The 22,420-nt window shown below is 50.1% G+C and overlaps 1 protein-coding gene across 1 annotated transcript in view; it reads right to left on the bottom strand.

The window, feature by feature from the left end:
• SHOC1 (shortage in chiasmata 1) overlaps positions 1 to 22,420 on the bottom strand; it is a 525,180-nt gene that overhangs the window by 333,022 nt on the left and 169,738 nt on the right. The window contains exons 10-11 of the mRNA XM_075348066.1: positions 1,362 to 1,491; positions 345 to 424 (exon numbers count right to left, since the gene is read on the bottom strand). Of these exons, the coding sequence (XP_075204181.1) occupies positions 345 to 424; positions 1,362 to 1,491 (210 nt within the window). The remainder of the gene's footprint in view (positions 1 to 344; positions 425 to 1,361; positions 1,492 to 22,420) is intronic.

Below are 22,420 nucleotides of genomic sequence, written 5' to 3'. Positions count from 1 at the left end.
ATGGCAGCTAAATGTCCATTTACATGGGCATAAGCCAGTTGCAATTTGACTACACACAAATCATTCGGCACTCATGGTGGATAGGGGATACTACGTATGTTAGTACACTGTATGATCTGCTGGCAACAATAATGAGTTTCATATATGTGCCCAAAATTTACATTTTCAGCATTTGCTTGGAGTTTACCTACGGACATTCACATAGTTCATCAAATATGTTGCATTTTCCTCAAACTGCAATATCACATTGTTTGCTCATATCCACATTATTATAGACATAGTAAGTTTAACACAGGTAAGCTATTACACACTCGACTGCTTTAAATTTCCTATAGTAATATTACCTTTAAGTAACAGTGGTTCCCCAGCCATATCGCTCACCATACTTTCTAAAATATCTGTATCACCATCTGTAATGCGAAAACTTGAGCACAAAACATCATTAGCAAAAAGTTAAACTTTTTATTTTTTGTGAACAAAATCTGAGCAACAATGGCGGAAATGTGTTTTTTTTTCATTCGATCCCACAGTCATTTTTTTAAAGTTTTTTTAATACTTTTATATAGTAAATACATGGACAGCCCCTTGTCAATCACCATAACTGACATCTGAAGGAAGTCAGAGTGGCGGCAGCTCTCACTTTACAGTTACAGTGCCATCCTAAAAACTGAGAGCGAAACTTGAGAGTGAACAACAATGGCTCAGAAGACCCAGTGTCGGCACTGCTGGAATGGCACTGATAGTGAAGGTGAATCCAAGATGTTATTTTATGTAGCTATATGGTCTATAGGGAACCTCTCATGCAAAAGAACACTATTAACTTACAGATATGGGGTTAAAATGCAGGCTTATAGTGTTATGATGCCGGCCAGGCGCTGCACTGAGAACCCCGCTGCCGGATGGAAATTAACTTTATTCCTCCCTGCAGCCTCTATCTCTCAGTCATGCAAGAGCAACATCAGTCACTTTTCAGTACGTAACTGTAACCCCGCCCCAACACGGACTGACAGTTGGCTCAGCAGTGCATCAGTGGAAAACTGTCTGTCAGTCAGTGCCAGGATGTGGATTTTTACATGACAGATTTGCAGGACAGAAGAATGAAGACTATGGCAAGAATTTATCAAAACTAGTTTAGCTTCAGCCAATGTCTCAGTTAATGCCAGGCCATCCTATTGGTTTCTACATGCACAGTGGCTAAAATGAAGGAACATTTTGAGATTTTTCAAAACATTCATACTTTATAAATATGTGTAAATCCCGGCCAAGCAGGAAGCTTTGCTTTATTTTAACTCACTTTATAAAAGAAAGGTAAGCATATTTTGTCCCGAACAATATATTAGATAGGAGTCAATGAAACTCACGTTGTAGAAGCAGGTGATAATTCTTCTGGTGCAAGATTAACACAGTTCTTGGTTACTTTATCTTTAGGATTCAAACAAGGTGCAATGATGGGAACCTCTAACTCATAGTCACAGTATGCCTTGAGACAGACTTGGGGAAAAAACATAATAAAGGTTTCACCATCACACTAATAGCTGTAGAATTTATAATATTTTAAATCCCTATTATAAAAGTATAGTTGAGTACAAATGTCATTAGCCCCTTTATCGTGCAGCCATCTTTTGTTTTTGCAGTTTAATTTCCCTTCTCCTCTTCTTTCTTTCCATAATAATTTTATTTTTCCGTTCACATGTTGTAAGTTTGAATGGCATAATTCATTGTAAAATATAATATACTATAACAAGGAAAAGAAGAATCCAAGTGCAATAAAATGGTGAAGAAAAACGCAATTACGCTATTGTTTTTTGGGGTTTGTTTCACGACAATCATTGGGAGTTAAAATGACCTGGAGACAGAATTCTTTGGGTCAGTATTATTTCGGTGCTAGCAAACTTTTATATTTTATTATTTAAGTGGTGAATAAAAATCTAAAGTTTGAAAAGAACATTGGTAGTTGTCATGATTTTCTGAGATCTATAATCTATTTCTTTTTTTGTCAAAGGAGTTGAGTGAGAACTAGTGATGGGTGAATCTGGAATGTAAAAATCTGCGTGGGATACTCATTACACTGATACTGGGTCCGGAGTTTTCAGGGAACTCCGGGTAAGTAGCCAGATCCAGCAATCTGGGTAACTAAAAAAAATTAAAAGAAAAAGAAAGTATAGCAATATAAAAATAAAAATAGCAAAATAGCAATAAAGCAAGCAAGCGTGTTATACTTACAGAGTCTCCCGCTGGCTATAACACTACTTCAGGACCGCTCATTACCCTCATGCATATGTGGTGCTTCCTCCGCCCACTGTGAGTCCTGGCATCTCTGTTTAGAATCGTACAGGCTGTGTGCATTTCTACAGCCTAAAGATGTATATTGTGATATCTAGTACAGCACAGATAAAGCATATGGCTACAGACTGCAGCTCCCAGCCATGTGCCTATCTAGGCTGTGTATCAGAATAAGAGGGACCCCATGCAGCATTTTCTAATTATTTAAATAAATAATTTAAAAAACTGTCGTGTGGTCCCCCCAAGTTTGATACCCAGCCATGATAAAGCCGACAGCTGGAGGCTGGTATTAGCAGGCTGGAGAGGTCCATGGCTATTGAGCCCCCGCAGCCTAAAAATAGCAGTCATCCAAAATTGTCGCATCCATTAGGTGTGACAATCCTGGAACTTTATCCAGTTCATCATGGTATGGCGTTGTGCAGAGGCAATCGGTGTAATATAAGGGGTTAATGACAGCTCACAGCTGTCACTAAGCCCTAGATTAGTAATGGGAGGCATCTATGTAACCCACACATTGCTAATTTGTAAGTGAAAAAAAATAAACAAAATAGTGAAAAAAATCCTTTATTTGAAATAAAATACAAAACCCTCCCACTCTCTTTCACCCGTTTATTATCACCAAACACTTAGGTCCCACGACAATTCTGGCTCTTCTACATACATACTGAAATCACAGTGCACGGCCCAAGAACATGTCCACACGCTGTGGGCTTCAGGACAAAAGTGAATGAGCCGCAGTAATGAGTGGTGAAGTCACTTAATTTATCAGCGGTCATAGCTGGGGGTTCCCATGGTACCCCACCTGTGACTGCAAGTACACTGATCTCAAATGACCTCATTAAACTCAGGAACCTCACCTCAGGTGAGGTCACTAAATTCACAAACCTGCATCTCCTGGCAGAAAATCATATTTTTTTTTGCCAAGAGATGCAAATTTGGTGCTGAAATTCTTACACCGTATTCCTGCACCAAAGCTGCATCTTCTGGCAAAAAACCACATCAAATCAAGATGCGGTTTTGATGTTGTAGTTATATGATTTTTAACCAAGAAATGCAGATTTGGTGCAGAAAAACGGATTTTTGTGTACTCACCGTAAAATCGTTTTCTCTTAGCCATCATTGGGGGACACAGGACCATGGGTGTTATGCTGCCTATCCATAGGAGGACACTAAGTAGATGCAAAATCATAGCTCCTCCTCTGCAGTATACACCCCCTGGCCGGGCCAGGCAGTCTCAGTTTTAGTACACAAGCAGTAGGAGAAAAAAGCAGTAAAAAAACTTCTCAACAGAGGAACATGAGAAAAGAGTCAAAACCAAATAAGGTACTGAGAGAACCAAGGCCTCGCAGGGCAACGGGGTGGGTGCTGTGTGCCCCAATGATGGCTAAGAGAAAACGATTTTACGGTGAGTACACAAAAATCAGTTTTTCTCTGACGCCTCATTGGGGGACACAGGACCATGGGACGTCCTAAAAGCAGTCCATGGGTGGGAAACCTAAAAGAAGACAACACAACCCAAGGACTAGGAACCAGTCCCAGACAGCCTGGAGCGCCTACTGAGAGAGGTGCTCTACTGCCGTTTGCAGAATTTTCCTACTCAGATTTGCCTCTGTTGAAACCTGGGTATGGACTCTGTAATGCTTTGAAAAAGTATGTAGGCTAGACCAGGTCGCAGCCTTACACACCTGTTCCACTGCCTAATGCTGAATGGCCCACGAAGCGCCAACTGCTTGCGTGGAATGAGCCCACAGCCCACTAGGAATGGGCTTGAGTTGCAGGCGGTAGACTTCCTGGATCGCAGAGCGAATCAAGCGAGCCAGAGTCGCCTTTGAAGCTGCCTGTCCCTTCTTAGGCCCCTCAGGAATGACGAACAAAGAGTCAGTTTTCCTAAAGGGGGCTGTCCTGGATATGTAATATCTGAGAGCTCTGACGAGGTCTAACGAATGCAGAGACCTTTCCACCCTATGAACTGGGTGTGGACAAAATGAAGGCAGAACAATGTCCTCGTTCAAATGAAATGGGGTAAGAACCTTTGGAAGGAAATCCGGAAGGGGGCGCAGAACCACCTTGTCCTGGTGAAAGATCAGGAAAGGCTCGCGGCAAGAGAGTGCTGCTACCTCTGAAACCCATCTGATGGACGTAATTGCCACCAGGAATGTTACCTTCCAGGACAGAAGAGCAAGGGAGGATTCCTTAAGGGGTTCAAAGGGAGACCTCTGGAGACCGTCCAGAATGAGGTTGAGGTCCCATGGGTCCAGCGGCCGTTTATACGGGGGAACTAGATGGGAAACGCCCTGGAGGAAGGTCTTGACTTGCGGTTTTTGAGCCAGGCGGCATTGATAGAAGATTGAGAGCGCTGAGACCTACCCTTTAAGGGAACTGAGAGCCAACCCCGCTTGCAAGCCAGACTGTAGAAAGTCGAGAATTCTGGGGATGGCCAGAGGCATAGGCTGGACGTTAGTTTCTCTGCACCATGAAAGGAAGATTTTCCACGTACGGTGGTAAATGCGGGATGAAGCAGGCTTTCGGGCACTGATCATGGTGGAAATAACCGCGGGGGAGAACCCTGCTCTTGTTAATACCCAGGTCTCAATGGCCATGCCGTCAGGTTCAGGGCTCTGGAGTTCTGATGGGAAATGGGCCCTTGGGTCAGCAAGTCTGGGATGTCTGGAAGGCGCCTGTGAGCATTTGTACTAATTCGGCGTACCAGGCGAGCCTGGGCCAGTCCGGTGCTATCAGTATCACCGGGACTCCCTCTGCCTTGATCTTCCTGATCACCCGCGGCAACAGGGGTAGAGGTGGAAATATGTAAGGCAGGCGGAAGTGGTGCCAGGAACAGACTAGAGCATCCGCGCCGATGTACTGCGGGTCGCGTGACCTGGCTATGAACGCGGGTACCTTTGCATTCAACCTTGAGGCCATTAGGTCCCCGTCTGGTGTGCCCCAGCGAGTGCAGATGTGTAGAAACACATCTGGGTGGAGAGACCATTCTCCGGCGGTCAGGCCTTGGCGACTTAGAAAGTCTGCTGCCCAGTTCTCTACCCCCGGTATGTGTACTGCTGATATCACTGATCCCGTCGATTCGGCCTAGCTGAGGATCTTGTGGGCCTCAAGATAAGCCGCTTTGCTGCGGGTGCCCCCCTGCCGATTGATATAGGCTACAGCTGTCGCATTGTCCGATTGGACTCGAATCTGACGACCCGCTAGCAGAGGGCAGAACGCTCTGAGCGCGAGGAAGATCGTGCGGACTTCCAGGGTGTTTATGGGTAGGGAAGACTCCTGGGGCGTCCAACGTCCTTGAGCAGTGTGGTGCCGGTACACTGCTCCCCAACCTAGGAGGCTGGCGTCCGTGGTCAGGACCAGCCAGTTCACTGGGAGAAAGGATCTCCCCTTCGATAGGGATGAGGACCGAAGCCATCAGCGGAGTGCGTACCTGTCACGCTGTACTCTAAGATGTACAATAGCAGTACAGCGCAGTAATGTGGGACTGAGAGGATTCCTGAAACTATCTGAGAAGGTAGTTAGCTGGTAAACCACTAGGGGGCGTAAAAGTGGAGGAAACGTATGAGCAGGGAATTCCCTAGCAGAGGTAATACTAGTAAAGCCCACCAGATGGCAGTAGAATCGTCAGAAAGCCGTGTCACAACATGAGGTCTTGTAAGTACACAAGGGAAAAGTCTAAATGTAGTCAGAGGGAAGCAAATAGTCAGTAGCTGGGAAATCAGAGCCTAGAAGCGAGGGGGAGTGGGAAGACAAGACAGAATAAAGGAAACAGATAAGGAACGAACAGGGAGACAGCGGTAGAGACACTGATGGAAACAGACAACAGAGGAGGTTAACAGGTCAGGTGAACACGGAGGTCAGGAGGGGGCAGGGCAGACAACAGGTCACTCAAGAGCAGAACACAGCAGAGCCAGAAGTATCACTGGCGAAGTCCAAGAGAAACAGTGCCCTAATAAAGCAGCCTGACCTCCAGAACGAGGCAGAAAGGATTAACTCCTAACGTGACTTGAATCAGAAGTGAAACTAAAAAAAAGACTCAGCTCCAGCTGAGCCAGGAGTCAATCATGACAGTACCTGACTGAAGGCGTCAGGTGACGATTAGTGATGAGCGAGCATGCTTGTTACTACTCGGTACTCGCACGAGTATCAGTGTACTCGGTCTACTCGGCGGGGACCGAGTAATCTCGCGATACTCGTGCTGTACTCGTGGTCTTCATCCCTGCATGTTGGCGCTCTTTTGAGAGCCAGCCCTCATGCAGGGATTGGCTGGCAGACCACTGCAATGCCACAGCCCTGTTAGTTGTGGAATTGCAGTGATTGGCCGGCCTGCACAGCGTGACCGAGCCTTTATACCGGCGGGCGCGCTGTGCTCTGCTCACAGCTATCCAGACAGTCAGTGCAGGGAGAGTGTCGCTGCTTCAGGGAAAGTTTTGCGGCCCTTTATAGCTATTTCCGTATCAGGGCTGCAAACAGTGTGACCAAAAGTCCTTCTCAGGACTATTCTAGTTGTATACAGGCAGGCAGGGTATAGCCAGGTCGGAGTACAGTAGCAGAGTCCTTCTCAGGACTATTGTTGCTGTATACAGGCAGGGTATAGCCAGGTTGGAATACAGGCTAGTGACCAAAAGAGTCCTTGTCAGGACTATTGTAGCAGTATACAGGCAGGCAGGCAGGCAGGCAGGGTATATAGCCATTCCTAGTGGTGACCGTATACCAGCCTTCATCATATCTGGGGCTGGTGTACACAGTCTAAAACAGTCCTGATAGTGTCAGACTTCTCAGCAATTGTCGCTCCTAAAACCTGTTAGGTTCTTAGTGCGTCCGTGCTTGCATTTAAAAACCGCACGTGTGTGCCTGTCGGTGGCAGCGTACAGGTGCACTTGTGTGCGTTTTTACAAAAATATTATATAACGCACAAGTGTAGTGTATAATACACGTCAGTCAGCAGTGGCTGATAGTGTCAGAGTTCTTAATTTTTGCTCCTAAAACCTGTGTTAGGTTCTTAGTGCGTCCGTGCTTGCATTTAAAAACCGCACGTGTGTGCCTGTCGGTGGCAGCGTACAGGTGCACTTGTGTGCGTTTTTACAAAAATATTATATAACGCACAAGTGTAGTGTATAATACACGTCAGTCAGCAGTGGCTGATAGTGTCAGAGTTCTTAATTTTTGCTCCTAAAACCTGTGTTAGGTTCTTAGTGCGTCCGTGCTTGCATTTAAAAACCGCACGTGTGTGCCTGTCGGTGGCAGCGTACAGGTGCACTTGTGTGCGTTTTTACAAAAATATTATATAACGCACAAGTGTAGTGTATAATACACGTCAGTCAGCAGTGGCTGATAGTGTCAGAGTTCTTAATTTTTGCTCCTAAAACCTGTGTTAGGTTCTTAGTGCGTCCGTGCTTGCATTTAAAAACCGCACGTGTGTGCCTGTCGGTGGCAGCGTACAGGTGCACGATTTGCACAAACTTTGATATAACGCCCAAGTCTAGTGAATACACGTCAGCACAGCATTGCAAAATGCGCAAGGGCATTGGCAAGGAACAAGGAAGTGGACGTGATGGTGGTGCAGGCAGAGGCCGAGGTCGTGGGCAAGCTCTAATTTTGCCACAACAAAGGGCCACATCTAGTCGCTCGCACGTCCTGTCCCAAATTCTTGGGGACCGCAGCAGTACACCGCTCTTGAACCAAGACCAGTGTCAACAGGTTGTTAGTTGGATAGCGGATAATGCTTCCAGTCAGATTGGCACCACCACAAACACTCTGTCTTCCACACGGTCAAGTGTCAGTAGCCGTGATACTGCACCGCACATTTCAGAACCTGATCCTCCTTCCTACCACAAGGCTGAGTACACGTCCTCGGACATTAATGATCCCACACTTGGAAACTCGGAAGAGCTGTTCACGTTTCCATTCGCACATTCTGGCCTCTCGCCAGCTCATGTTGAAGTGGGTCATGAGGAGATCGTATGTACAGATGGCCAAATATTTGAGCAGCCACGTTCTCACGAAGTTGGCAACGTGTCTCAACAAGGGGTGGACGATGATGAGACACAATTGTCAGGAAGTCAGGAGGAGGAGCAGGGTGCGGAAGAGGAAGACGACGTGGTGGATGATCCAGTAACTGACCCAACCTGGCAGGAGGATATGCAGAGCGAGGACAGCAGTGCACAGGGGGAGGGAGGCGTAGCATCCCAACAGGCAGTAAGAAGCAGGGTGGTGGCTCCAGGCAGAAGTCAGGCAACCGTTCCCCGGAACAACAACACGACACAAGGTGCCTGTACAAATGTTAGGTCTTCCCGAGTCTGGCAGTTTTTTAAGTTGGATCCAGATGATTCTAAAAAGGCCATTTGCAACACCTGCCGTGCCAGCATCAGCAGGGGTACCAAAACTAGCAGCCTGACCACCACCAGCATGATCAGGCACATGTCAGCCAAGCACCCGACTTTGTGGGAAGTACAACAGAGTCGAGGAGCAGTGCTTGCTAATGTCACTGCTACGTCTTCGCTGGTTGTGCATGCGAGCCAATCCCCTGTCCATGCTGCCTGCGAACAAGCCTCCTCCGGTCCTGCACCTGCAGTTGCCTACGCAGAAATAACACCATCATCAAGCACGTCCTTGTCCCAGCGCAGCGTTCAGTTATCCATTCAGGAAACCTTTGAACGCAGGCGCAAATACACTGCCAACACCCCACATGCCACAGTTCTAAATGCTAACATTTTGCGACTGCTTGCGCTGGAAATGTTGCCTTTTAGGCTGGTGGAGACAGAAGCATTCCGCGACCTGATGGCGGCAGCTGTCCCACGTTACTCGGTCCCCAGCCGCCACTATTTCTCCCGGTGTGCCGTCCCCGCGTTGCATAACCACGTGTCACAAAACATCACACGTGCCCTGAACAACGCTGTTTCACCCAAAGTCCACCTAACCACAGACACGTGGACAAGTGCTTGTGGGCAAGGCCGCTACATCTCGTTGACGGCACACTGGGTTAATATTATGGAAGCTGGGACCCAGTCTGAGCGAGGGACGGAACACGTCCTTCCCACACCAAGGTTTGCAGGCCCTACCTCAGTCAGTGTTTCACCCACACTCTACAGCTCCGGAATGTCATGCTCTTCAGCCTCCTCCTCCTTCTGCGCATCCTCATCCACTGTACCCTCCACACCAGTCCCAAGCTGGAAGCACTGCAGCACTGCCTCGGCGAAGCGGCAACAGGCTGTGCTGAAGCTAATCTGCATAGGTGACAAACCCCACAATGCAGAAGAGCTGTGGACAGCTCTGAAACAGCAGGCAGATCACTGGCTCACACCTCTGAACCTAAAGCCAGGAAAGGTCGTGTGTGACAATGGCCGGAAGCTGGTGGCGGCTTTGAGGCGAGGCCAGCTGACACATGTTCTATGCGTGGCCCATGTGCTCAACCTCGTGGTTCAGCGGTTTCTAAAGTCATACCCAGAGCTGTCTGATCTGCTGGTAAAAGTTCGCCGCCTGTCTGCACATTTTAGAAAGTCACCTACTGCTTCAGCCGGCCTTGCCGGCTTTCAGCGCAGTTTGCATCTTCCGGCTCACAGACTGGTGTGTGATGTCCCCACGCGTTGGAATTCAACTCTGCACATGTTGGTCAGGACATGTGAGCAGAAGAGGGCAGTTGTTGAGTACCTGCATCACCTAAGCCGTCGGGAAATGGGTCAAACTCCACACATAACACATGAGGAGTGGAGATGGATGTCCGACCTATGTACCATCCTCCAAAACTTTGAGGACTCCACCAAGATGGTGAGTGGTGATGATGCCATTATTAGCGTCACCATACCGCTACTCTGCCTTCTAAAACGGTCTCTGCTCAAAACCAAACATGATGCATTGCAGGCGGAGCGCGATGAGTTGCAGCAAGAAACAGTAGTGGGTGTGGGTGATAACACACAGCCCAGCCTCGTCTCATCACAACGTGCAGTGGAGGACTATGACGAGGAGGAGGATGAAGACATGGAGCAAATCTCCGGCCAAATTGAGGATATGACATGCACACCAGTCATATCCTCGGTTCAGCATGGCTGGCCAGAGGACAGGGTAGATGAGGAGGAGGAGGAGGAGGAGGAGGACAGCATGTTCAGTCAACGTGTTGGTCAGGCTACTGAAGTCCTGGCTGTTAAGAGTCTGGCGCACATGGCTGACTTTATGGTAAGCTGCCTGTCTCATGACCCTCGCGTTAAGAACATCTTGGCCGACAATCATTACTGGTTGGTAACACTGTTAGACCCACGCTACAAGGAGAACTTTATGTCTCTTATTCCCGAGGCGGAGAGGTCAACCAAAATGCAGCAGTTCCGGAAGGCCATAGTCACGGAAGTAGGCAAAGCATTCCCCTCACAAAACGCTAGCGGCATAGGTCAGGAATCAGTGGACAACCAAGGCGTACAGCCGAGAGAGGCACAAGTCCAATCCGCCAGAGGTAGGGGAACAGTCTTTAAGATGTGGGACAGTTTTCTCAGCCCCTCACGTACCACAGCCCCTGAGGTGCGGGGTAGTGCCACAAGAAATCCTAAGTTTGCCCAGATGCTCAAGGAGTACCTTGCAGATCGAACAACTGTACTCCGACATTCCTCTGTGCCTTACAATTATTGGGTATCCAAGGTGGACACGTGGCATGAATTGGCTCTCTACGCCTTGGAAGTCCTGGCCTGCCCTGCCGCTAGCGTTTTGTCAGAGCGTGTTTTTAGTGCCGGAGGTGGAATCATTACAGATAAACGCACCCGCCTGTCAACTGAAAATGCTGACAGGCTGACTCTGATCAAGATGAACAAGGGTTGGATTGGGCCAGACTTCACCACACCACCAGCAAATGAGAGCGGAATTTAAAGTTTGTAACGGGAATTTGCCATGTACCTCCAGTCACCCATGGGTACACACTTCTGGACTTTGGATAATCGCTGGACTGCTCCTCCTTCTCCTCATGCGCCACCATGATGACCGTTACAAGAGTTAGGCCTTTGTTTCAGGTATACCCCCAGTGGTAAATTTTTTCGCCCATTCTTTGCAGAATGGACATTACAACGGCAGGAGACCCGCTCCTTTGCAATGGGAACAATGTTTTGAGGCCCTCATGCACGTCTCTATGCAGGGACAACGTGGAGCCTCCCAATTTTTGGCTGCCCTGCCAAAGGGCTATACTACAAAAGACCCACTTCCTTCCAATGGGCACTTCAGGTTTACAGGCCCTCATGCACGTCTCTATCCAGGGACAACGTGGAGCCTCCGAATTTTTGGCTGCCCTGCCAAAGGGCTATACTACAAAAGACCCACTTCCTTCCAATGGGCACTTCAGGTTTACAGGCCCTCATGCACGTCTCTATCCAGGGACAACGTGGAGCCTCCCAATTTTTGGCTGCCCTGCCTAAGGGCTATACTACAAAAGACCCACTTCCTTCCAATGGGCACTTCAGGTTTACAGGCCCTCATGCACGTCTCTATCCAGGGACAACGTGGAGCCTCCCAATTTTTGGCTGCCCTGCCTAAGGGCTATACTACAAAAGACCCACTTCCTTCCAATGGGCACTTCAGGTTTACAGGCCCTCATGCACGTCTCTATCCAGGGACAACGTGGAGCCTCCCAATTTTTGGCTGCCCTGCCTAAGGGCTATACTACAAAAGACCCACTTCCTTCCAATGGGCACTTCAGGTTTACAGGCCCTCATGCACGTCTCTATCCAGGGACAACGTGGAGCCTCCCAATTTTTGGCTGCCCTGCCAAAGGGCTATACTACAAAAGACCCACTTCCTTCCAATGGGCACTTCAGGTTTACAGGCCCTCATGCACGTCTCTATCCAGGGACAACGTGGAGCCTCCCAATTTTTGGCTGCCCTGCCTAAGGGCTATACTACAAAAGACCCACTTCCTTCCAATGGGCACTTCAGGTTTACAGGCCCTCATGCACGTCTGTATGCAGGGTCATTGGTAAACCTCAAAATTTTGGACTGCCCTGGCAAAGGAAAATACTACAAAGACTCAGTTCCTCAAAATGGGCACATTAGACTCAGAGGCCTTTATGTACGTCTCTTCTCAGGGACATCGGAGTGCCACACAATGTTTTACGTAAAATCTTTCATGTATTAATCTCAAAAAGTAACATACATTAGCTCTATCTCACTATTGGGTATGTGCCCTTAACATTTCCGCCATGAAAATTCATTTTGGTGTCATTTTGGAAGGTTTTCTGGTGAGTCCGTAAAAATGGCGTAAAACGCGGACAAAATTGTTCACAGCTGTGACTTTTGAGTGATAAATGCTTCAAGGGGTCTTCCCCATGCTGTTGCCATGTCATTTGAGCACTCTTCGGAGACTTTTGTGCCATTTTTAGGGTTTCTACATGCTGCCGGTGGTCATTTCACAAAAATACTCGGGTCTCCCATAGGATAACATTGGGCTCGTTGCTCGGGCCGAGTACACGAGTATCTTGGGAGGCTCGGCCCGAGCTTCGAGCACCCGAGCTTTTTAGTACTCGCTCATCACTAGTGACGATGTCTGTCCAGGGAGAAGGGGCTCTTGTCCCAGGCCGCTAGAAGGGCTAGCTGCAGTGGGCAGAGGTACAGTTGAGAAAAGGGTACTGCTTCCATAGCCGCCACCATCCTGCTGAGCACTTTCATGCTGAATCGAATGGAGCGAGGCGGAGGACGTAGAAGGAAACGTACCACTCGTTGAAGAGCGATCGCCTTGTCCTGAGGGAGAAGGATCAAGCCCCGACGGGTGTCCAGAGACATGCCCAGGAATGTGATGGATCGTGATGGGACCGGGGATGATTTGTCCAGATTCACTAGCCACCCTAAGCGGGATAGGGTGTCCACAGTGATCTGTACGCTGGTTGAGCAGTCGCGGAAGGAGGGGGCCTTGATGAGGAGGTCGTCCAAGTAAGGGAGAACGACCACTCCCCTGGCGTGAAGGACGCTCATGGCGGCCGCCATGACTTTGGTGAAGACCCTTGGTGCGGTGGCAAGGCCGAAGGGTAGAGCTACGAATTGAAAGTGGGAGTCCTGGATTGCAAAGCGGAGGAACTTTTGGTGATCTGGGGCGATGGGTATGTGCAGGTACGCGTCCTTGATGTCTATGGATGCGAGGAATTCCCCTTCGACCATGGATGCAATAATGGACCTTAGGGACTCCATTCTGAATCTCCGTACGTGCACATGCTTGTTTAGGTGTTTGAGGTCCAGGATGGGTCGAACTGACCCATCCTTTTTGTGGACCACAAAGAGGTTGGAATAAAAACCCCCGAACTTCTCGTCGTCTGAGACAGGTATTATCACTCCTGCCGTTAGAACCGACTCAGGGGTCGGGTCCGAAATTCTATGTGGTAACCGGAAAACACAAGGTCTCGCACCCATTTGTCATCTGAGGCGGCATCCCAGATGTGTTGAAAGAGCCGCAGTCGACCTCCTACAATGAGTGTGTCTTCCGGGGCGCTGAAGGAGTCATGACGGGGGAAAACGTCGTGGCCGAGTCTCCCTAGTCCTGGACTGTTTTGGTCTAGGCTGCCATGACGAAGTAGGTTTCGGGGAGAGCTGAGAAGGTCGGTCCCTGCGTAATCCTTTGCTTGTGGCGTGGACAGCACGGGGTGTCGACCAACCAAATGAGTTCCGAAAGGAGCGGAACGAGGACTGTGGACGTCTGGTGAAGGACGTCCTGGACTTCAGCTGGGGGAGGGAGGTACTCTTTCCTCCCGTTGCGTCAGAAATGAGCCTGTCCAGACGTTCAACAAACAATCGGTCTGGAAAAAAGGGGAGGCCCATGAGAGACTTCTTGGAGGCAGAGTCCGCTCGCCATTGTCGGAGCCAGAGAGCTCTACGGATGGCTATGGTATTTGAGGCGGCAAACGCTGCGCAGGTAGCAGCGTCCATGGAGGCCTTCATGAGGTACTCCGCCACAGCGGCAATTTGAGCTGTTACCTCTGTGAAGGTATGAGTGAACTGGGATTCCTCAAGCGAAGTGTTAAGGGATTCTGCCCAGACCGAGATCACCTTTGCGACCCACACAGAGGCAAAGGAGGGCGAGAGGGAGGAACCCGCAGCCTCAAAAGCAGAGCGGGTGAGGTGCTCCATCTGTCTGTCTGTCTGTCGGGTCCTTGATGGAGGAACCATCGGGTAAAGACAGGAGCGTCTTTGTGGTAAGGCGGGAGACCGGGGGGTCAACCGAGGGCAGATCGGCCCAGCCCCTAAGGTGAGGCAAAAGGGTACCGGGACTCCATGAGTCTCCCTTTGCTTTGTGAGTATATCCTGAAACTCAGGGTAATCAGCGAAAACCTTTTGGGGTTTCCTTGCCCTCTTAAAGGAGACCGCATGGTCAGTGGTAGTGGATGGGGGATCCTCCACATGCAGAGTTTGGTTGATTGCTGCTATAAGGGAGTCTATTGCAGTTTGATCATCTAAGGAGGCTGAAACCAAGGAATCCTCCTGGTACAAAGAGCATTCTCCCTCCTCCAGCTCTTCAGAAGCCGTGGAGCGTGTGGGAGAGCCTGCCCTGTGTGCTCCCGAGGGAGAGCCCGCTGGAGACACCCGGCCGTGTGCTCTTTTCTTGATCCCTGCAACCGGTGAAGCATGTGCCCGGATTACCTCAGAAGGATCCTCCATAGGGGTATCCTCAGGCTGCGTTCCGTCCAGGGACCCAGAAGGGTGTGGAGGACGACATTGCATAGCCAGTACCAGGTTCTGTGACAGTTTTTCCATGAATTGGGACAGAAACTGTGCCCATTCCAGTGGGCTGGGAGCCCTAGGCTCTGGGCTGACGGTTGCGGCGGTGGTGGCAGGGGGGTCTTGGAGGGCTATAGGGGCACAGGACTCACAGAGAGAAGAGGTCTGTTTACGTGGTAGCTCAACGTGGCAGGCAGTGCAGGCTGAATAATAGACTATGTGAGCTTTAGCCCTTTTAGTGCCTTTTGAATTCTGCATGTTCCTGATAGGAGTATGCCAAGAGGGGGAGCAATGCTCAGCAGAGCTACAGTGAGCAGCACCTTACCAGAATCAGCCGATGGCTGGAGATCTTCCTACGCTTTCCTGGGGGGCGGGGCTTATCGCGGCCGTGGGGGGCAGGGCTTAGCTCTAAAAGAGCGCGAAGAAGTAGTCAGTGTGCCCCCCCCCCGCTGTGGGTAGTAAAAAACGGCGGGAAAGGAGCTTCTGATAGTTTTCCTCCCTCTCCCTCTAGTCAGCACACAGCATGTCACTGGTGGTTATCAGCCAGCTTTTCTGCTAGATCAAATAAACAGAGCAGATAATAAACAGCGTGAGTCCCTGATCAATGTGATTCTCTAGCCACCCCCTCCCCCTGCCACCGGGAAATTATCTGTGCAGGGGTTTGCAAACAGGAGGGACTTCCCCCCTCCTCCAGCCAGCAAGCTAGGGAAAAGTTAACACTGTGTGTTCAGGATTCCTGGGGCTCTCTTCCTTGCATTAGCCAGGGACTTTCTCATAATAAATACTGTATATTAAGCCCTGGGAGCCTTTCCTCCCTTTGTCTGGGAAACCAGTCAGGGGGGATCTCACCTTAAACACTGCTTCAATCCAGGCAGTGACAATAGCAGAGTCAGCTTGCTGTATCCGGTCACAACGGTGCCATATTAAACTCAGAGCCTGCAAAGAGGGGCTGAGGAATTGATGCCATATTCAACTCAGAGCCTGCAAAGAGGGGCTGAGGAATTGTGCCTCTGCCCTGGGCTTTGGAAAATCGGTGTCTATGGAACCCGTCGTCCAGCCCAGGATCCAGCGTCGCGGGAGGGGGTACGTGTAGGCAACACTTCACGTTCCCGCCCGTTGATGGTAGTGGGAGATCGGTCCCAAAAGGAAACCGTTGCCCTCAAAAAATAACAAACCTTGAAAGGAAGTGCCTCCTATAGACACTAAGCTAAAACTGGGACTGCCTGGCCCGGCCAGGGGATGTGTCACGAACAGCCGGGGAAGTCACTCAGAAATCCGCAGCTGTTCACTGATTTGTTACACACGACTACTCTCTAGCGCCCCCCTTGTCTGCAGGCCACTTTTGGTACTGCAGGACAATGCATAAGATGAGGCTGCTGAGCTGATAATGCCAAATATTGGAGGTCTCACAGCAAGGGTAAATGTATATATCCCCGATTCCTGCTAATGGAATATTTATATACCTCGGTACCCTTAATGATAGCACTCCAATAATTCAATGCAATACAATTACGCTGCCACCACCCAGACTTTCTACAGGTAGCTGGGGACCCGTTTCAGATAGCATAAGGCCCTACGGGGTTTTGGATTCGTATATAAAGCATAAGGAAAGAAACTCTTAAATTTTTATGTATTTAATCCGAAAATAGGCAGTGTTTAAAGAATATACAAGAATTTACAAAAGGGAACAATACACATTACGGCATAACAGTTACATTAAAATAAAAGGTATAAAAGTGAGACTTACTAAGCTTGTGCCATAGAAGTGACATCTGCTTAGGGAGTAGGAGGGAACTCCAAGAGAAGAAGATGTTATAATCGGCCAGCATCACCCTTCATGATGCCCTCCAGTACTGACTGCCCCCCAGAACGAAGCTGTTCCTATTATACATTAGGTAGCCCCCCTTACTCTGTGACATCATTTTATGGTCTCTGGTGGGCTGTGCTCTGATGTTCACAAAGTTCCATAATTCTACGGTTTTTCATATCTTTGCTCCTGGGTCACACAGGTGAAAGATATTAGCGTCATATTTTATATCTCGATTTTACAGTTACATTGATACCAAACACAATGCCTCTAGTATAATTTTACTGGCCAATACTAATTTGTCGTGATTCCGTCGATCTCCTCGTCAGGTGAGACGGTGCGCTGGGTTCCGCACGACACAGGGATTCTGGCAATATGTTTTTCATTTTTCTAGCATTAAAGCAGCACTTAAAAACCTGTTTTGGAAGTTTTCCCGCCAATATAACAAATAATTGTCTTTCTCTGAATCTTTTGGCTTTAGTTCTACCATCACCCAAAGTCATAAATACCTTAAGCTTCCAGGCCGATGAGATAATCGTCATGATGCTCTCTGGCTGATGGTGGACAGGAGGGGGATGGAGACCCTTCAACAGTTTTACATGACACCTCCCCCTTTTTCAGGTAGCATGGGAGATTGATTTGCCAATCGTCTCCTAAGCCTACCTCGCTGGCGTCCCCCTGCCGGGACAGCCCATCAGCGTTGCCATGCTCAACACCCTTCCTGTGTTGAATGGTAAAGTCATACTGCTGTAGTGCCAAGCTCCACCGCAGTAGCTTACCATTGTCGCCGGCCACCCGATGTAGCCAGCTGAGAGGGTTGTGGTCTGTCACTATGGTGAAGTTGCGTCCATATAGGTAGGGCTGCAGTTTCCGCAGCGCCCACACTATAGAGAGGCACTCCTTCTCCACAGTGGCGTAAGCCACTTCCCGGGATAAGAGCTTGCGGCTGAGAAACATCACCGGATGCTCTTCTCCCTTCCCATTTACCTGGCTGAGTACTGCACCAAGGCCAAACGCACTGGCATCTGTCTGAACTATGAACCGTCGGGTGAAGTCCGGGGCTTGTAGGATTTGGGAACTGGCGAGGGCAGCTTTCAGTGCCCTGAAGGACCGTTCACAGTCATCTGTCCAGGTGACTACTTGCGGTAGCTTCTTTTTGGTGAGGTCCGTCAACGGCTTAGCAAGAGCACTATAGTTAGGAACGAACTTCCTATAGTACCCTGCCGTACCCAAGAAGGACATCACCTGCTTCTTTGACTTGGGGGTAGGCCAGGAGGTCATGGCATCAACCTTCCCTGGCTCTGGTTTCAGGGTCCCGCCACCCACTCTGTGTCCGAGGTACTGTACCTCCGTCATGCCGATCTGACACTTCCCTGGCTTTATAGTCAGACCAGCGCTTTGGATCCGCCTGAGCACCTGCTCCAGGTGCCCCAGGTGCTCCTCCCAAGTGGGACTAAAGATGGCAATGTCATCCAGGTAAGCTACTGCAAACCCTCCTAGTCCCTCGAGCAGCTGGTCGACCAATCGCTGGAAAGTGGCAGGAGCATTTCTCATGCCAAAGGGCATGACAAGGGATTCATACAGCCCGAATGGGGTGATGAAGGCGGACCTTTCCTGTGCTTCCTTGGACATAGGAATCTGCCAGTACCCTCGACTCAGGTCCATGATGGTCAGGTACCGTGCCCTGGCTAAGCAATCCAGTGACTCATCGATGCGTGGCATTGGGTACGCATCGGGTGCTGTGATTGCATTTAGCCTCCTGTAGTCCACACAAAACCGGGTTGTCCGGTCCTTTTTTGGAACCAAGACTACAGGCGAGGCCCATGCACTTTTGGACCTCTGGATCACTCCCAGGACTAGCATTTCATCGATCTCCCTTTTTATGTCCTTTTGTACCTCTAGGGAGACAAGGTATGGGGGTTGACGAACTGGGGAATGACTCCCTGTGTCCACCTGGTGGGTGGCTAGGGATGTCTTCCCTGGGACATTCGTGAAGGTCATCAGGTAGGGCCGGAATACCTCCCGCAGCTGGGACCTTTGGTCCAGGGATAGCAGTGGGTTGAATGCCGCCTCCTCGATAGACCCTCCATCCCGGGCCGAGGTGAGCAAGTCCACCAAGACTTCACTTTCGCCTTCCTCGGGAAGACTACACACAGGAAGGGCAAAGGCTTCCCTGTCATGATGAGCTTTCATCATGTTGACATGGAAGACCTTTTGCCTCTTCCTGGCATGGTCGATGGTGACCACGTAGTTTACGTCATTGAGGCGCTGATGCACCAGGTATGGACCCTCCCAGGCCGCCTGAAGCTTGTTCTGGGTCATTGGGACTAGGACCCACACCTTCTGACCCACTTCGTACACCCGCTCTCGAGCGTGTTGGTCGTACCATCGCTTCTGGCTGGCCTGGGCTTGCGCCATATTCTCATGAACCATCTGCGTCATTGACTGAATTTTGTCACGGAGCCGAATGACATACTCCACAATGGACACTTCTGGGGAGTTCAGTTCCTCTTCCCAGGATTCCCTTACCAGACCAAGAGTCCCCCGGACTCGTCTGCCATACAGGAGCTCGAAGGGGGAAAACCCCGTTGAGGCCTGTGGTACCTCTCTGTAGGCAAACAGCAGGTGTGAGAGATACCGCTCCCAGTCGCGTCCATGTAACTCAACCAGCATCTTAAGCATCTGCTTAAGGGTACCATTAAATCGCTCACACAAACCATTGGTCTGTGGGTGATAAGCGCTTGATATCAGATGCCGCACCTGCATTTTCTTACAGAGAGCCTCCATTAGACGAAACATGAACTGAGTCCCCTGGTCGGTAAGCATCTCCCTGGGAAATCCTACTCGGGAGAATATAGTCAAGAGGACATCTTCCACCTTATCGGCCCTAACTGAGGACAGAGCCACTGCCTCCGGATACCGGGTAGCATAATCTACCACAGTAAGGACGAACCGTTTTCCAGAACTGCTGGGGACGGCCAGAGGCCCGACGATGTCCACAGCGACCCTCTGGAAAGGCTCTTCTATCACTGGCAAAGAGATCAGGGGAGCTTTGGGAGCAGGCCCTGACTTTCCCACTCTTTGACATGTGATACAGGAGCGGCAGTAGTTGGCAACATCTGTCCCCATTTTGGGCCAATAGAAGTGGAGAGACAGCCGGGCCTTGGTTTTGCTGACCCCCAAGTGTCCAGCGAGTGGGATCTCATGGGCAATCCGCAGCAACTCACTCCTAAAGCGGTGAGGCACCACCAGCTGTCTTTCCTTCAGCCACTCTTGTTGGGGGTTACAGGGAACAGTCTCCCGGTACAACTTTCCATGGTCCCAGAATACCCTCTCCTTATCGGTCTCGGAGGAGGGCTTCTCTGCGAGGTCCCTTAATGTCTCTAGACTGGCATCAGTTCGTAGAGCCACCTGGAACTCTTGGCTAGAGGCAGCAAAAAGTGACGTTAAGGTTCCAACCTCACCGGGACCCTCTGGGACCTGCTCTGGGTCCGTACCCTGTTCCGTTATCCCTCTGGGTGAAGAGGTGTCAGAAGGCAAGGTTTCATTTGCGTTCTGGGCACTCTGACTGCGGGTGACAGCACCGATGAAGGCTGTCTCCCCGGGGAATAACCACTCTTCCCCATCAGCCTGACAGGTACTACTGGCTGTGTCACTGTCCGCTGTGACACTGCTCAGCTGCATTTGACCACTGTCCTCGTGGTTCTCATTTCTGCCTCCATCTCTGTCAGCACAGACACTTGCTACCTTGGGGTCGTCCTCAGCCACGTCACCCTGCCGCGTGGCATGGCTGAGTTCCCCTGTACAAACCTCCACTTTATTACCATGCACAACATTTGTAATTACGTTCTGGGTATCCGCATTCGTATCGTATGACTTATCAACAACATTTGCATCACATGATTTAACAACATTTGCATCACATGACTTAACAACATTTGTATCACATGACTTTTTGGATTCGGGAGGATCATCAGGGAGAAATTGTGCAACTAATCGCCCCAGATCAGTCCCCAATAAAACATTGGTTGGTAGATGTTCATCCACCCCCACTTCCCTCCACCCTCTCCCAGCACCCCAGTCGAGGGGAATCAGGGCCATTGGGAAGGATTGGTGGACACCCCCCGCCAAGGCGACAGTCAGGAGTTTTCCCGGGATAAAGTTTTCAGGGGGTACCAGTTCGGGGTGGACCAGTGTTCTGTCGGACCCAGTGTCCTTGAGCCCCACAGTGGGGGTTCCGCCTACGGTGATGGGGTGTAGGTTTTCGCAGGCCCTACCATCCGCCTTCCTTGCCAAAAGAACAGTTCCAGTAGGCCCTTGGGACTTGGATGTGGGGTTCCTCTTCTGCCTCTCTGGGCAAACGGAGCTGAGGTGTCCAGGCTGGTTGCAGGAAAAACACCTGCGAGTGTCAGAGGTGGGCCGGACACTGGTGGATGACACAGGACCTACGGGAGGTCAGCTGGTAGGGGCAGGGGTGGTTGTAGTTGTGGTGGACGGCATCCGCACCCCCGATGCACGGTTGGCCACATAGGCGTCGGCAATCTGGGCTGCTTTTGAGGCCTCCTTGGGCTCTCGGTCCATAACAAACTGTCGAACCTCCACAGGACAGACATGTAGGAGTTGGTCCTTCACCATGAGGTCCTTTAACTCCTCAAAGGTTGTAACGGACAGTCCTTGGATCCACTGGTCAAAGGTGGTCTGGAGCCCATCCTCCAAATCGCTGTAGGTGTCATGAGGTCCGAGCTGGAGGGTCCGGAATTTTTTTCGGTACACCTCTGGAGTCAGCTGATACTTCCGTACTAGGGCCTGCTTTATGGCCCCATAGTTTCCACTCTGCTCTTGAGGGAGACTGGCAAACACGTCCAGGGCCTTGCCTCGCAGCCCTGGGGTTAAGTATCGTGCCCATTGTGCATTGTGCTGAGGGCAACTGGTACTGCAAGCAAGTCTTTTCAAATCCCCTCAGAAAGGTGTCCAAATCCCTGTCCTTTTCCATCACAGGAAAGTGCTCCGGTCAGGGCTTAAAGCTGCTGGCATTATTGGACTCACCGTTTAGTGAGGAAGATGTCTGCTGCCGGGCTTTGAGGATATTCAATTCATGGTCTCTCTGGGCTTGGCGCTCTCGCTCGGCTCTCTCAGCCTCTCGCTCGGCTCTCTCAGCCTGAGCCTGGCGCTCAGCTCTCTCAGCCTCTCGATATTGCTGAATGAGGTCCAGCCGTCCCTGCCGGTCCTCAGCAGCGAACTGTTGTAGGGCCATCTGCAGGAAGGAGTCCATCTTGCCCTGTTTACTGCTCTGGCTCGCAGTTGATGGTGGGGTTCTGCAGCAGTCCCGTCCTGGGCTTGCCTTGCCTCCCCTTCTTCAGCACTGGGGGAACGGACATGCTCTGCGTCCCATTGTAAAAGTTCTTTAATGAGGTCCTGCCTCATTTTGCCATGGCCATCAATCAACTTGGATCTGCAGAGTGCAGCAAGAACCTCCTTCTTCTGCTGATTGTACCAGGCTTCTGACACAGCATCCATAATTGCCAAATAAAAGATAGGATAGAAAACAAGAGAGAAGGGAGGGGGTAACTGCTACATGTACAGTATTGTTCAGGTATATTTAAACACTGAGTTTAGTGCAAGTTTTTAGTGAAAGGGATGATTGCTCAAACCAGA

This window comes from Anomaloglossus baeobatrachus, chromosome 1 (genome assembly GCF_048569485.1).
Source record: "Anomaloglossus baeobatrachus isolate aAnoBae1 chromosome 1, aAnoBae1.hap1, whole genome shotgun sequence".
In the NCBI taxonomy this organism is placed as follows: Eukaryota; Metazoa; Chordata; class Amphibia; order Anura; family Aromobatidae; genus Anomaloglossus; species Anomaloglossus baeobatrachus.
Note: the sequence above shows the minus strand (reverse complement) of the source record. Positions and strands in the feature narration are given on the sequence as shown.